The sequence below is a fragment of the Stigmatopora nigra genome, chromosome 6, assembly GCF_051989575.1.
Source record: "Stigmatopora nigra isolate UIUO_SnigA chromosome 6, RoL_Snig_1.1, whole genome shotgun sequence".
Taxonomy (NCBI): Eukaryota; Metazoa; Chordata; class Actinopteri; order Syngnathiformes; family Syngnathidae; genus Stigmatopora; species Stigmatopora nigra.
This window is the reverse complement of record NC_135513.1, coordinates 10,009,134-10,023,855: the sequence shown is the minus strand read 5'-3', so window position 1 is coordinate 10,023,855 and position 14,722 is coordinate 10,009,134. Positions and strand designations below refer to the sequence as shown.

General features: G+C 41.5%; 2 protein-coding genes across 2 annotated transcripts in view; one reads left to right on the top strand and one right to left on the bottom strand.

Moving 5' to 3' along the window:
• Positions 1-1,658, bottom strand: part of LOC144198475 (BCL11 transcription factor A-like) — a 34,700-nt gene extending 33,042 nt beyond the window's left edge. The window contains exon 1 of the mRNA XM_077719504.1: positions 1,292-1,658. Coding sequence (XP_077575630.1) covers positions 1,292-1,346 — 55 coding nt within the window. The 5' untranslated portion in view covers positions 1,347-1,658. The remainder of the gene's footprint in view (positions 1-1,291) is intronic.
• Positions 1,659-3,337: 1,679 nt separating this feature from the next.
• On the top strand, positions 3,338-14,443 carry cep170ab (centrosomal protein 170Ab). Its single transcript, XM_077719562.1, has 19 exons — positions 3,338-3,465; positions 4,715-4,860; positions 4,954-5,043; positions 5,664-5,745; positions 5,872-5,927; positions 6,327-6,468; positions 6,622-6,744; positions 6,913-7,365; positions 7,461-7,831; positions 7,935-8,063; positions 8,678-8,804; positions 8,943-10,331; positions 10,518-10,752; positions 11,586-11,694; positions 11,834-11,992; positions 12,514-12,602; positions 12,957-13,050; positions 13,170-13,221; positions 13,879-14,443. Exons 2-19 carry the CDS (start codon positions 4,756-4,758, stop codon positions 14,127-14,129), a joined length of 4,056 nt encoding a protein of 1,351 aa, XP_077575688.1. The 5' UTR covers positions 3,338-3,465; positions 4,715-4,755; the 3' UTR covers positions 14,130-14,443.
• The last annotated feature ends 279 nt before the right edge of the window (positions 14,444-14,722 follow it).

Below are 14,722 nucleotides of genomic sequence, written 5' to 3'. Positions count from 1 at the left end.
GGAAGTGTGCAATTAAGTACAAAGAAATAAATATGTGCTCACTTACATGAGTCAAGTAAATGTCATTTTTTTGTAAAAAAAAATATTACTTCAGTGTTCATCAATAAGACTTTAATGTGATGGAAAACTGCTGGGATTATGAGAACAACCATTTCATTCAATAACGTTACGCTGGACTAAAGAGATAAAATTTTACTCCCCAAATATGTTTATATTGTGCATTTAAACTCCAAGCAAAGGAAAGAACGATGATTTTTTTAAACAAAACGGTCAACAATGTTTTAGGTAAGGAATATAAGAACAAAATGGATCAAGTTCAAGTTCATAGGTGGAACTATATGAGCACAAGCATAGTACGCTCCCCACTGGAGGGACCGGGTATAACACACTCACAGACTGAAGCCAGACGTTCTACTTGCGCGTCATTAGATTCAATCGACACGGAAGGAGCGGGGAAAATCTTGAATCAAACACTTTTAAGACAGAAATCCATTCACAATACCATTTATGATATATAACCTTATTGTCATTTAATAATGTGAATTTATTTATTGCTGAAGAAAAACACTTTAACTGGTGTAAAACTCATTTTCTACAACGTTTCCTGCTGTTTATAGACCTAAAAATATACACTACTCGATGGTTCATCGTAAAGTTTGCAGTATCAATTCCAATGTTTTGGCATTGTTCATAAAAGGAATCAAATGTCACCCCTCACTCAGGAATGATTGATTCTCTCTCGATCAGGTGGAATCACCACTTTTAAAAAAGTCCTAAGTAATAAGTGGCACACTAACAATGTGCCTTGCGAGTAAAGAAAAGACACGCGAGACCATAGCGCCATGGCCAAATGTAAACAGCATTTCCTGACCAAATAGCCTCTAACCTATGCAAATACAACTTTGACAGTGCAAAGACGAATTGTAGTGATTGAATATTTGTGTACAACGTAAAGTATTAACATATCCACTTGATGCAACCATGTAAGTAGGCAAAAGTCTGCAGTGACCAAGCCAAGCTTATACATGCCCTTTCTTGGCATAAGAATGTGGAAGACTCCGTTGACTGACCAACTTCATTTGAGCTTTTACTTTGCTATTTTGGAAGCATTTGCATTTTGCAATAAAGCCTTCTATTTTCAAACGCGCTTCCCCGCGACGCCCCATGTGTGTTTTCCCCCTTCGCGCAGGAGATTCTTACTATTAAAATGCATCAAAGAACTGCCCATTTAAAAAAAAAAAACAATAAAGATCTAGCTCGTGGATAGAAAGAAACGCACATAAATACTTACGAGAAAAGTCCCGTTTGCTCAAATGCTGAGGTTTGCCTTGCTTACGGCGAGACATGTTGGCTGGAGTGGCGGCTTGGCGGCGCAGCTCACATTGGGAAATCCAGGTAGAGTCCAAGTGAAAATCTCTTCATGGATGCGTCTGACGTCCGTGAGAAAATCACGAGCGAGTGAGGTGCTCAAAAACACGCGCAAAAGTGAGGTCCGCGATCACGCGCAAACGCACCAAAGGGAGCAAAGCGCTGCGGGCTGTCTAGAGAAGATCCTCATGACTTTTACCCGCGACGGGAGAGTCGCGACCACTATGATGATGATGGTGGTGATGATGATGGTGATGATGATGATGGTGATGATGATGATGATGGAGGGCGCGTGCAGTGAGAGAAGACCCCCCTCTCCTCCTCTTCTCCCCCCTTCATGCCCTCCCCAAACCCTGAGCTGCAAGTTCAAGTGCGGACGTGACGTTCCTGCGAACTTGAACGTCAGGAGATGAACCAAAGTGAGACCTCGGAAACGTGGGCGGGGCCAAGGCGGCCAGTGGGAGGGGCCAGCAACTATAAACACTAGTGGACACACTCATTATTATGGACTACCTATAGAAACAGAGGCGGTTGCTCAGATGACATACTCAGAAAGAGAGAGAGAGGAAGAGAGAGACAGAGGGGGGGGGGGGGGAGGGAGAAAGAGAGGGAGAGAGGGAGAGAGAGAGAGAGAGAGAGAGAGAGAGAGAGAGAGAGAGAGAGAGAGAGAGAGAGAGAGAGAGAGAGAGAGAGAGAGAGAGAGAGAGAGAGAGAGAGAGAGAGAGAGAGAGAGAGAGAGAGAGAGAGAGAGAGAGAGAAATAAGTAGTAAATAAATAAGTCGTCAACATGAACAATTCAGAAAAAGCAGCGATGTAATGCAAAGTTGTTTCATTACTTCATTCATTTTCTGAACTGCATTATCCTCACTGAAGAGAACATACAAACTCCTCACTGGTGGACCGACCTAGGTTTGAAACCAGGACCCCAAAGTTGTACGGCCGACATACTGACCACTCGAGCCGTCGGGCCGCCACCTAAGTTGTTTTGAATTCATAATAAGAAGTTGTTTAGGTGTGTGTCTTTGTGCATGTGTTTGCATTCTTTGTCTGTTGCCTAACGAGATGGCGAGTATCTTTTTAACCAATGCCCGATCCATCACCCACAAAACAGAATAGTTGGAATTTCAGATTGCTGCAACAGCTTTGTTAGCAATGTGGCCCAGTGGCCAAGTGTTTAGCAGGTCATTCTGGGATCAAAACTTCAATCCCAGATGGATCCTCATTGTTTCGAAATAGTTGCAGGTACCATGTTCTCCCTTGTGTGAGCTTGCATGGGTTTTCTCTAGGTACTCCGCTTTCCTCCTACATCCCAAAAACCTGCAAGGGTTTCTGGAAGCAGGTTAAGAAAATGAGATGCTGATATTGGTTGGTCACCAATTCAGATTCAGGGTGTCCCTTGCCTGGTGACCGTAGATAGGCGATAGGCTCCAGCAACCCCCGCGACTCTTTTTAGGATAAGTGGTTAGGTAAATGAATGAATTTATAAATAAATAAGCAAATAATATCAAACTTTTTTACCCATGCATACATTGGAACGATCTACTAGGATTTGGTTGACTTGGATGAGAGTAAAAACAAAGATGCACATAGAAGGCTGGTACTGTTTTGCTATCTAGTGGACAAAATTGGTAGGGTCAACATTTCATAAATAATGTGTAAATACTTTTCTTAACCTTATCGTTACTGATAATCTTCAAGTTCATATATTTACTAACAATCTAACATTTTTTAACAAACAATAAAGAATTGCACACTACTTGGTCGAAACATCTCAAATGTACAGTCTTCATACAATTCATAATATATTACCAGATTTTTAAATGTATTTTATTTATTTTTTAATCGGGAGAAAAAATACAAAAACAAACATGAACCACTAAATACGGTTGGCTTAGTAGTGACTTGTCTTTATGGCAGACCTATTAGGTAACCACGTATCGAGTTCCCCATAACGAGAACACAGCGCCACCACGAGGCGAAGACGTTCTAACGCTTACTGGGCTTGGCGGCCAGTAGCGAGTAAGAAGCAGAAACAGCATCAGTTTTCGCCACAAATATAGCTCAGAAATCAGGAGGCGATCGCCGTGTCAGCTGCTGGTGAGTGAAACGTTTCATCCTTGTTATGTTTTTAAACCAAAAGGTTTTGGTCCTGATGCGAGGGACTCCTTTTTGAGGAAGGATGCGGTTAAATGAACATTGCTGTGTACCCCTCTAATAAGACAGCTAGCCTTCCAAACTCGACGCTTGCGTAAAACAACACACGTACGCGTTGAGTTTAACTGTCATTATTTTTGATTTTACGTGTTAACATCGAATTTTCCTCTACGTATAAATATATTCATGTCAAACATGGCTGAACTGGGCTAATTTTCAGGCGTTGTCATTGGCTGATTAGCCATCTACTGCCTCCCCCTGCGAGCCAAGTCGGTGCCTTGTCATCGTCGGAGGAGAGTTTCCGTGCATTTTAGGACGGATGTGTAGTCAAACATCTCAAGGCGACTGTCTCTAGGCCACTGTAACCACCGCCTTAAAATGGTAGCAAGTTCGGATAAAGATGATGGTTCAAAATCCCTCCCAGTTAACTGGCAATATCAGTGTGGATGTAGCCCATTAATTCAAACATGAGTCAGCAAGGAGGCCTGTGTGCCCATGCCGCTATTTCAGCATTCGGGAAGTCTGTCTAATTAAGTCAAAAGGGTATGGTGCTTTTTTATGTTGATATTCTGCTCATAGAAGTGCTGGAAGGAAAGCCTATATGTATAGCAGGGAAGACCACCAGGTTAAAATTTACTAATCTAAAACTCAACGGTCCGGTGGATTGCGTGGGTATCGGTCTCATTGCTCTGGGATCCTGGGTCAAAATCCAGGTCAGTCCACCTGTGTGGAGTTTGCATGTCCTCTCTGGGCGTGTGTGGGTTTTCTCCGGGTACTCTGGTTTCCTCCCACATTCCAAAAACATGCATGGTAGGCTGATTGGACAGTCAAATTGCCCCCAGTACGAGTGTGAGTGTGAATGGTCTCCTCGTGCCCTCCGATCGGTTGGCCACCGATTAAGGGTGGCTCAAAGTCAGCTGGATAGACGCAAACACCCCCAAAACAACTGATTGCAAGGTTTACATAGATAAACATATCAAACCTGTAGTCATTATAAAGTCATATTTAGCTAACCACTGTTGCACTGAACTGTTTTCTTTAAATTTTTAGGGGCTAAAGCAAAACATATTCATACTCAATTGAACCATTATCTATTCCTCACATATCTCTTGTGGAAAAACATTAATTTGAGCAGTTGTCCACACATTTTTGACATTGAGTCTAGATTTGGATGCTAATCTTTTATTTTCAGGAGGATGTATTAAAGGTCAAAGGTGATTCTAAAACTCCATCATGAGTCTGACGTCCTGGTTCCTCGTGAGTGCGGTTGGGACACGTCATCGGCTTCCCCGAGAGATGATCTTTGTCGGGAGAGATGACTGTGAACTAATGCTACAGGTACAGATTAACTGCACAGATATGTGTCCTCCCTTCTGTATAATAAATGGCCAAAGAGATATTTTTTCCTAACAGCAATCTAATTTGATTTAGTCTCGCAGTGTGGACAAACAACATGCAGTCATCAACTATGAGGAGAATACAGATGAACACAAAGTTAAGGACCTTGGCAGTTTAAACGGGGTGAGTTCATGGTTATTCAACACTTTGTGGATGCCGGTTCATCGTTTTATGCAAATTCAACACTTGTTTTTTCCTTTAAATGATTCCAGGTTAAAAATGCACTCAGCAAAATTTCCCTTCAACTTTGTTTTTATATTTTAGTTTTACACATTTGCAAGATCATCAACTCGGTCAGGCTTTCTCCAGGAAAAAATGCAACTTGCATTTTTCCTGGAGAAAGTACGGCCCTGTGCTCGTAGATATCTTTACGCGAGGGTGATGCGGCAAGAAAGACATTGTGATGCTGCTGTTCTCATAAGCAGCCTCTCGCACACTCACCCAGCCGGATGGCCCCTCCGGGAAACATATCGTATGCTCGTATTTCAAGGCAAATATTTGCTCTGAAATGTCCTCGTATCTTAAATTTCTCCTTTGTTGGGACACTTGTATGTCAAGGTATTATTGTATTGTTTCACATGTACAGAAAATGAACAGCATATTAAAAAATTGGAACATTTTATTTTTCATTCGATAGGAACATTTGCCATACTTATAAATATAGGAATTTGTTAGCCATAATTAATATACGACACTTTATTTGCTCAACTACATTGTTTGTTTTATTATTTTTATTTTTGCAGACTTTTGTCAACGATGTCAGAGTACAAGAGCAAATGTATGTCACGCTGAAGATCGATGACAAGTTGAGGTTCGGTTACGATATCCTTTGAGTATCTTCTGTCCTCTTTCAGGCAACATAGCCGGCGCTGTAATGTGAAATGCTTTACTCTCTATAGTTTGGAACAATTTACATGAAGATACCACCTTTACCTTAACTTTTCTCACATACAAACATGTTCACTGTTGTTCGTGGAGAGCTGCACATACCTGAAGAGGCTCTTAAGGTAAGGAGGCTGCCTTTCAATGTCTTTAAATCAAGTTTATTTCACTTGGAGGTTTGACTGAAACTACTGGTGATGCAAACCCTAAAAAAAAGTATTATTGATGTTTTTTTTACCTAACGCTTGTTTAGACAGAATTTCCTACATGCGGTGACAGAGTTAAAAGGATTCAAGCATAGTAAACCCACAATACAATTACATCCACCATAAGGGAAAAAATTATAAACAGTGAGTTTAAATCAGTTCTAAGATAACAGCTCAACTGTTCCTCATAGAAAGTCTAGCTGCATGTTCCATGTTTTTCAAAATGTTTACATTATTTTTAAATACCTCTGTATTTTAACTTGTTGGTGTTTATTCCTACTCCTCTTATCCTATCTAATTATTTCTTCCTTTTTTCAGCATGAGAAGTATAGCAGTCAACTTCAGCTCAACCAGAGAAGGCCTGTGGAGGGGGAGTCATCAAAATCAGAAGCGGCGCCAGAGTGCGAGGCATTGTCCGCTAAACCCGCAGAGCCCAGCAAGGTTGAGGAAAAGATGGCAGGTTAGTTATCAGGATACATTGAAACTTCTTCAATTCATAATGCTAAAAGATCCTTCTATCAATCATCATTTATTTTTGTACATTGTCATTCTTTTGCCCTTGTTTCTGCTTAAACCAAAACGTCATGATACAGCGTTTTTTTTTCTGTTCAAGATGTTGCAGTTTTACACAGGGGAACACCTCTTTATGGACAGCCTGCCTGGTGGGGTGACGGAGCCGCTGATGATCACTCTGAAGAAAAGATTTCTGACAGAAGTCGTGAAAAAGCTCAAACAGGTATTTACAACGAATCTTCAACTCATTTTTCTTCTTCTGTTACTTGTGTTTCGCAATAACTGGCTCTATATTGCGAGGTTAACTCACCTGACCTCGTTGCGGGCAGGTGCAGGCTCAGATGAAAGATGAATGAATGAATCCAACGTACAACTTTGTTTTTTCTAACAGACCCAAAGAAGAATGCCGAAATTCCAAAGGCTCCCCTGCAAATATCTTCTTCTCAGGAGCCGAGCTACTTTGAAATCCCAACGAAAGATGCTCCCCCAGAAAGGAAAGAGAGTTGTGAGTCCACATCTAAAGATCAAGAAGATGGTGCTTCATCTGCTACAGAGCCTGTCCATGGTCACGCATCCTACACCATCGAATTTGATGCTGGGGCATTGGGCAAAGTAACAGTCAAAGATCGAGTTGAAAAGTTGGGCTTAGACACAAAGGCAAGACCAAAAAGGCAAGTGGGAGAGGAACTGAGTCCACTTCAGACAGTCATGGTAGCAGCAGAGGTCAAAGTCGCTGATTGGTTGGCCCAGAATGAGCTGCCGTTGACTGTCAAAGAAACGGTGGCAGAAGATGGTGGGGAAAGTGTCAAGAGTGATCTTCCTGTTCAATTGCGGAGTCTCAAAGGTACTTAAAGCGCGTTACTGTACTTGAATATGACAGCAGTTCCACCATACTTTCATGCCCCATGTTAAAGCCTATTTGCCATTCTTCTATGACAGACAGCAAACATGAGGATGGCACCCAGAGTGACTCAGAGAATGCGGTAGGAGAACAACGCAGGGCTGCTAGTATGGAGGAACGCTCTTTGGGGCTTTGGAGTGGAACCGGAATGAAGATAAGAGAAGTGCGAGCTAACGTGCCAGAAGGGCTCTTTGCAGAAGAGGAAAGTCCAGCTCGTCGTCGTAGGTCTTCAAGTACTAAAGTGGCAATCGGCCTGGTAGACAGAAAACATGGCGCTGCACCACAACAACAAAGCAGTCACGATGAGTGCTATCAGCATGGAGACGATTGTAGCGACAGAGGAACGTACACCATTGAGCTGGAAAATGGAGATCGTGAAGAAGAGGAGGCCCGAAAAATGATTGACAAAGTGGGAAGAAAAGAATAATGACTGTTGTCCTGAATTTAGATGAGATCAATTTTATGTTAACAAGATCGGTATAAATGGTTGTCTTTCATTTTTCTCTTGTTAGGTGTTTGGCGTAGCTGAACCTGAGACAGTGCATGTTTCCAGAGTGGGAAGTGCAGATCTAAAAGAGACCCTAACCTCTCACAGGTCTGGTACTAAAGAAAGAGGAAAACCTGGCTTCCTGGAAACAGAGGTGGGTGCACATTAGTTATATACCCATCTCTCACATACTAAACCAAAAAACTAAAGGAACATTCAAAATTTAACTGCTATTTGAAAATTATTGGTTAAACCAAAAAATATCAATATTTCCAGTTAAGCGAGTGTGCATACTAGTGCAGCCACATTAATTGCTTTTTTCTTCAATTAAATTGACAGGTTGTAGATTAGATTATTAACATATTTTTTGTCTCATACCACAGAATCTTGGCATTTGAACAGTGGTGTGGACATCTATGTTTAATGAATGCTTATTTCTGAGTTTTATCTAAAGCAGGGACGGTCAGACCAGTCTTCAAGGGCCACGGTGGGTGCACATTTTTGATCCAAATGAGTCACCACAAACTGTTTGAAAACAAGAAGCACCTGATTGCAAAACATAGATTGCACTTGTGGGACACCAGATTGGTGCAAAGGTGTCCTCTTGATGGATTGGAATAAAAACCTGCACCCACTGTGGGATTTTGTGGATTTTTTTGCCCACCCCTTGTCCACGTTTGAATCAGAAAATTATTATTTCGCAAATGACTACAACTTCCTTTAGAATCATCTTTCGTGGCTAGAAATGCACTTTCTTTTATTTTCCAGGCACTGACTGACGATCTGGTGGTAGGTGGTCCTCGCTGGGTCTCACAGTGGGCTATTCTGGCTGCCAGCCACATAAGAACGGACCCTGAAGGATCTGGTGCGGAGAGTCACATAGGCACCAACAAAGGTACTAAAGCACCTTTGACTTCAAATAACACAAATTCATTATACATGACTAGATTAGCATGACTACACCTATTAAAGCTCCTCATATACTACACTAATAACAGTGTTAATATTGCAAACGTTGCATGTGTTTCAGCAGACGTTAGTGAATCGAGCCATTCCTATGCTTCATCTGGTCAAAAAGAACGTAAAAGAAAAACTCTGCCCCAGGTCTCTGCTGAGGATGTGACCCAAAGTAGGAGGAACCTAAATTCTGCTGTGAACACTGACATGGGAGAGAAGCAGGACACAGAACTTCAAGAGAAAGTAAAACCTGAGGGTAAAATCGCAGATCAGCCAAATTTTCCTGCTCATGGTAGCCCAAGTCGCTCTTCACCAGCCAGGTCTCAGGGTAGCAGTTATGGGAGAGCCAGTCAGTCAGGTGTGATGGCTAGGCTACCCCCTCGGCCAAAGACCAGTGGTGAAAGGAGAAAAGATGAAGTGCAAAGGAGGAAAAATGAAGAAGTAAAGAACAGGGAGAGTAGCGGAAAACCATATTTAAGACAGGAGAGCTTTACTGTTGAGAAGCCAAGCTCAAATGTACCCATTGAATTGATTCCCCGTATCGATGGACTCACAGGTCGGGAGACTGGCATCAACATTGAGACACTACAAAAAGACTCTGAGCTAGTAGCAGCTTTCTTAGAATCCACTGTATCAGACCAAGGTGAACCACCAAGTCAATCCATTGAAGGTTCAATATCACCAGAATCGGACGTAGACACAACTAGTACAGTAAGCCAGGCTGGTGGCGCAAGGAAAATGGTACAAAAACGGCGCATTCTTGTAGGACAGCAAAAGGAAAAAACGGTTTTGTGCTCCAAAAACAAAGGCCCAGCTGTTGGTCAGGACATTAGGGCTAAGACAAAAACACAAGGTCTTCAGCAGCCTTGGACTTCTCTAGACCTCACTGATGACGATGTTAATTCCAACTCGCTTCTCTCTGATACCCCTTCAACCACACAGGAACCAAGAGGTTCCCAGCCCAGAATCCAAACAGGAAGTACGACAGTGGGTGCTAGCACCAAGTCCAGTCGAGCCAAGGTCAATCAGTCCCCTGCTTCTCTGCCAGCCAGTAAAACCACAAGTGTTCCCAAGCCGAGGCCCACAAGGGCGTCCATTCTTCGGAGAGCCCGACTGGGTGACTCCACCGATACAGAACCCGCAGATTTCGACAGGATGTCTGTGGCATCTGAAGCTTCAACTACCAGTTCCACAGGCCTTGCAAAGAGAGGAATGTCAAGGATAGAGGCTCTGGCGCAGCCAAGAAGACCAAGGGTTGGATCTCCTTCTGCCCAGAGTGACTCTGAAGCCACTGTGATGAGAAGCAGAGGATTCGGAGCTAGAAGTGCTGTTGCAGATTATGCTACTAGACATGGACAAAGGGGGTCCAATGTTCCTTCTGTATGTGGACCCAGAGCCAGGGCAAACAGTGCCTCCAAACTCCCTGACAAAAGTAAAGCTGCATCCTCATACGGACAGGCCATGTGTGAGTGTCAAGAAAAAATCTTCTTATTTAGTCAAACCTATTGTTCTTTTTTTTCCCATTTTCTTAACCGCTTTATCATCACTAGGGTTGCGGGGGGGTGCTGGAGCCTATCCCAGTTGCCTTCGGTCACAAGGCAGGGGACAACCTGAAATGACTGTTTAATCGACTCCTGCATTCTTTCCACAGCCAGCACTCGATGGAGACGTGTGCCTGTAGAGTACACCTCCACCTCTGAGGACGAGTACGGCTCCAACCGCCATCTGTCCAAACAGCGCCAGGCACGATCAGTTCCATCCACACGGGTGGCCCAACTAGGTGGCTCAGGGCCAATTGCAACAAATTCTGCAGACTTGAATCCAGCTTTGAACGATCAAGAGGAATACATGAGAGACTGGACAGCACACAGTGAGGAAATAGCCAGGTAGGTAGAGTTTGAAAACATCAGATGATCTAAACTGACGTGTCATATTTTAAGGTGTCGGCAATTTTTTTTTCTGTGAAACAATGGGAATAGATACAAGAATATAAACCGTAATGATGAGGGGTTCCGGTTTGTTGGCCTCATCCCTGCTTTTTGCAGATGATGTGGTTATGTTGGCCTCATCAGGCCGTGATCTCCAACTCTCGCTGGAACGATTCGCAACCGAGCGTAAAGCGGTCAGAATGAAAATCAGCACCTCCAAATCTGAGACCATGGTCCTCAGTCGGAAAATGGTAGCATGCACTCTCTGGGTCAGGGATCAGGTCCCTTTAAGTACGTTGGGGTCTTGTTCACGGGTGAGCGAAGAATAGAATGGGAGATTGACAGGCGGATCAGTTCAGCATCTGCTGTGATGCAGACTCTGCACCGGTCTGTCGTGGTGAAGAAGGAACTTAGCCAAAAAGTGAGGCTCTCTATTTACCGGTCGATCTATGTTCCTACTCTCATCTATGGTCACGAGCTGTGGGTCGTGACCGAAAGACTCTCTCTTAGAGATAAGCTGAGAATCTCGGTCATCCGGGAGGGGCTCGGAGTAGAGCCGCTGCTCCTTCGGATCGAGAGGAGCCAGATAAGTTGGCCCGGGCATCTGATCAGGATGGCCCCGAGACCGGACTTTGGGTAAAGCGGGAGAAGATGATATGAGAGTTGAGATGTTTCAAAAAGAATTGAGGATTCTCACCTTGCAAATTAATTGAGGATTCTCACCTTGCTAATTAGATAAAATAGATGTTTAAAAAATGAAGAATCATATTTGGTTATCATTTGCTCAACAGGATTAGCCAGGACCTTGCCAAAGATTTAGCAATGCTTGCAAGAGAGATTCATGATGTTGCTGGAGAGATTGACTCAGTGAGCCCTGCAACCACTGATCCCGGAGTCATGGTATTGTGAATATTTGAACGTATGGCTGAACATTGATTAGCAAAAGTGATACATTTTTAAATCCAAAATCCATATATTAAACAAATCAAACATCCATCTCAACACACTTGGAATTCATGAAATGTATATTCTGTTATAGTTGGAGGAATGTGATGACAGCTTGGACCTAGGGGCTCCCTCCACAGATCATTGCACTGCTATGGAAGCAAATGGAAAGTCAATTGAAATGAGACCGAGGTCCACAGGTTCACAGGGATCATCTCGCTCTATTCGACGACAAACTTGGAACAGAGATGAAGTAAGTCCCTCTTTCAATATAAAAACCGTATTCGTTATAGTGTACACCAGCTTCAACAAAACCCAGATAAAGTTTTAATAATAATAATAATAATAATAATCGGACATAAGCTTTGTCATCATCATTGACTCGACAAAAGCCTAATTGTCATCATACCCAGCTGCGTATGACGAAATTGGTAAACATGTCAGGTAACAAAATGACTTAAAAACACCATTGTCTGTTATAAACAAATCTGTCAAAATAGAGGCTTTGTTCTTATTTGTTAACCCATGAACCCTCGATACACATTCATGCTCGATGGCCAAAGTGCTCTGTTTTCAGACAAGGCCGATTCCATTCGCCATAATGTAAACCAGGGCTCACATTTCTCCCCCCAAAAAATACATTGTTCATCCCTTTGTTTGATGATGACTATATACATACTGTACAAATTCACAAAAATGAATTATTTCTAAATACAGATTATTTGGGAGTAGTATAATATAATGTAACATTGAAACATATTTCTATCTAACCAGGCAATTCTGGATAGTTTACTCATACCATCTGTGAATCAGCTCTCTAAGCGAATACGACAATCTGTCGACAAAACAGCAGGAAAAATCAGGTGAGCACCCCACTGCACCACAAAAAACATTCACCCCATGTTTTAAAAAAGGGTATTGATTTTTCTGATACATACTTGACTTGGCTTGTGTTTTGGTTTTTCCTTTGATTGTCCTTCCTATTTACTGAAACTAGGCCACCAAAGCCATTCCGAGTGACATATGACAGGCATTCACCAACAGCCAGTGGCAAAAAAATCCTCGTTATCACACATAGAATGACAACTCACAAGCTTTATCCTATATTACAACCATATTAATTTAATTATATTATTCAATCCATTAATGTGGAGAGCTACATTGAAAATTATTGTGTGTTTTGCTTTTATAAATGTTTACTGCTTCTCAATCTGTAGGTTCCTTTTCAAGGATAAAGATCGTAAATGGGAGGAGATTGAGAGCAAACTCCAGGCAGAGCATGATTCATTGCTGTTAAAGAGCTCCAACATGGTGAGAATCCAACTGGCTCAAAACTGATCTTAATTCTCTAAACAAGCATTCACTTAAAAAATGTTCTCCATTACCATCATTGACACTTAATGTTCATATTTCTTCTTTTTTTTAACCAGGAGATTTCCACTATTATTCAAGATTTAAAGAGAGTGGAAAGACAACTGCTAGGTATGTTGATTTTTATATCTGTATGAGACAAATCACCAAATTGCTGTAATTTACTTTGATTTCAACAACGTGGTATAGTTTGTTTTAGTGAAGTGTATAGATTATGTTTCGCAGATGACGCTAACTCACATTTGTGTTGTTGGTATGAGTTGCGATAGTGGCGGTGCTAGAGCTCAATTAACGTTGATTTATGTCATGAAAAATTAGAGCTGGTCGATATTACAAAAAAAATGTTATCACAATAAAAGAAAATTCATCAGTCAATATCACGGTAACCATCACATCTTTTTTGTTTCAAATTTAAAACTTCAAACTTCTGTGAATAAGTAAATACATTTCTTTCCTCCGTATTCTAATATGACAGTAACTATGTTACCTTACTTTATAAGAGAAGAGAATATGAACTATGATGAGTATTTTTGTTGTTCTGTTGTACAATAAAGATAAGACAACTCTCTCTTTACACTTTGAAAAGTAAAGAATAAAACCTGCAGAAAGACAGGCGCCTTTATTTTTTACAAGCAAAGGAGCCCAGTTGTTGGTGTAATTTCAATTTTTTAAAAAGCGAATTTTTATTTTTAAGTATTTATTATTATTGGACATATTTGCAAGCATGAAAATCAAAATAATGACATTTTAGTGTTTGGTATTGTTCAGTCATCGATATGATGGTGGACCCGGATGGAAATCTGGATGCCCTAACCAGCCTGGGCCTCGCCGGCCCTTTGGCTGACCAGAAGAGTCCTGCAGGTCTTCAAGCAGAATCCGCAATTCCTTCTGGAAATCAGGCCTCTTCTACTACACTGTTGACCTCGAGGCGTGAAGTCGCCACCGGTGAATCACAAGAACTGTCAAAAACTTTACAGGAAGCAGAACAAATCACAGGGTTTCAACACACCAGTGGATAATCAACGATCCGTGAAACATCTTAATAATGTGTCCATTATATAGGACTTAACCCAAACCCCCTGGAAGTAAATAACATTTTGGCATGATCTTTCAGTATATTAACAGGTTCAGAGTTTGGAAAAATGAACTTTATCCCTCATTAAATTTATAATGGTTTACTTCATTGTTGTGTTGTTCCTGCAAGTAATTTCCTTGTACAAACAACTTTATTCACCATTATATGATCTGAGGTCATGTATGTGTTTTATAAACTTGTGTCTGCCAACATGTCATTGTTTATTCAAATAAATTGTGTAAAGTTGGAATTGTCAAATGGTGTGTGCAAGAGTGATCGCAAAATGTATAATAGTGTGATATCCCTCCTAAGTTGCTTTAATGTGTGAAAAGAACTGGGATTTACAGTATTCATCTTATAATTGGTTCTTACAAAACAAATACAAATCAAATACAAATACAAATCAAATACAAAACTACGACAACCATTTTCCTGGGGAAAATGGCACATGGAATCAATTTACGAATAGAAAGGCAAGATTTGTGATGAGAGATATTTTTGTTCCGTTCATTTAAGTATTTTGTCACAAGTGTCCTA

Excerpts from the sequence above, each read along its gene's own strand:
- cep170ab (XM_077719562.1), top strand. The coding sequence starts at position 4,756 with ATGAGTCTGACGTCCTGGTTCCTCGTGAGTGCGGTTGGGACACGTCAT. Across the intron at positions 7,832-7,934 it reads CCCGAAAAATGATTGACAAA|GTGTTTGGCGTAGCTGAACC; the intron begins GTGGGAAGAAAA and ends TTCTCTTGTTAG. Across the intron at positions 13,222-13,878 it reads AGTGGAAAGACAACTGCTAG|TCATCGATATGATGGTGGAC; the intron begins GTATGTTGATTT and ends GGTATTGTTCAG.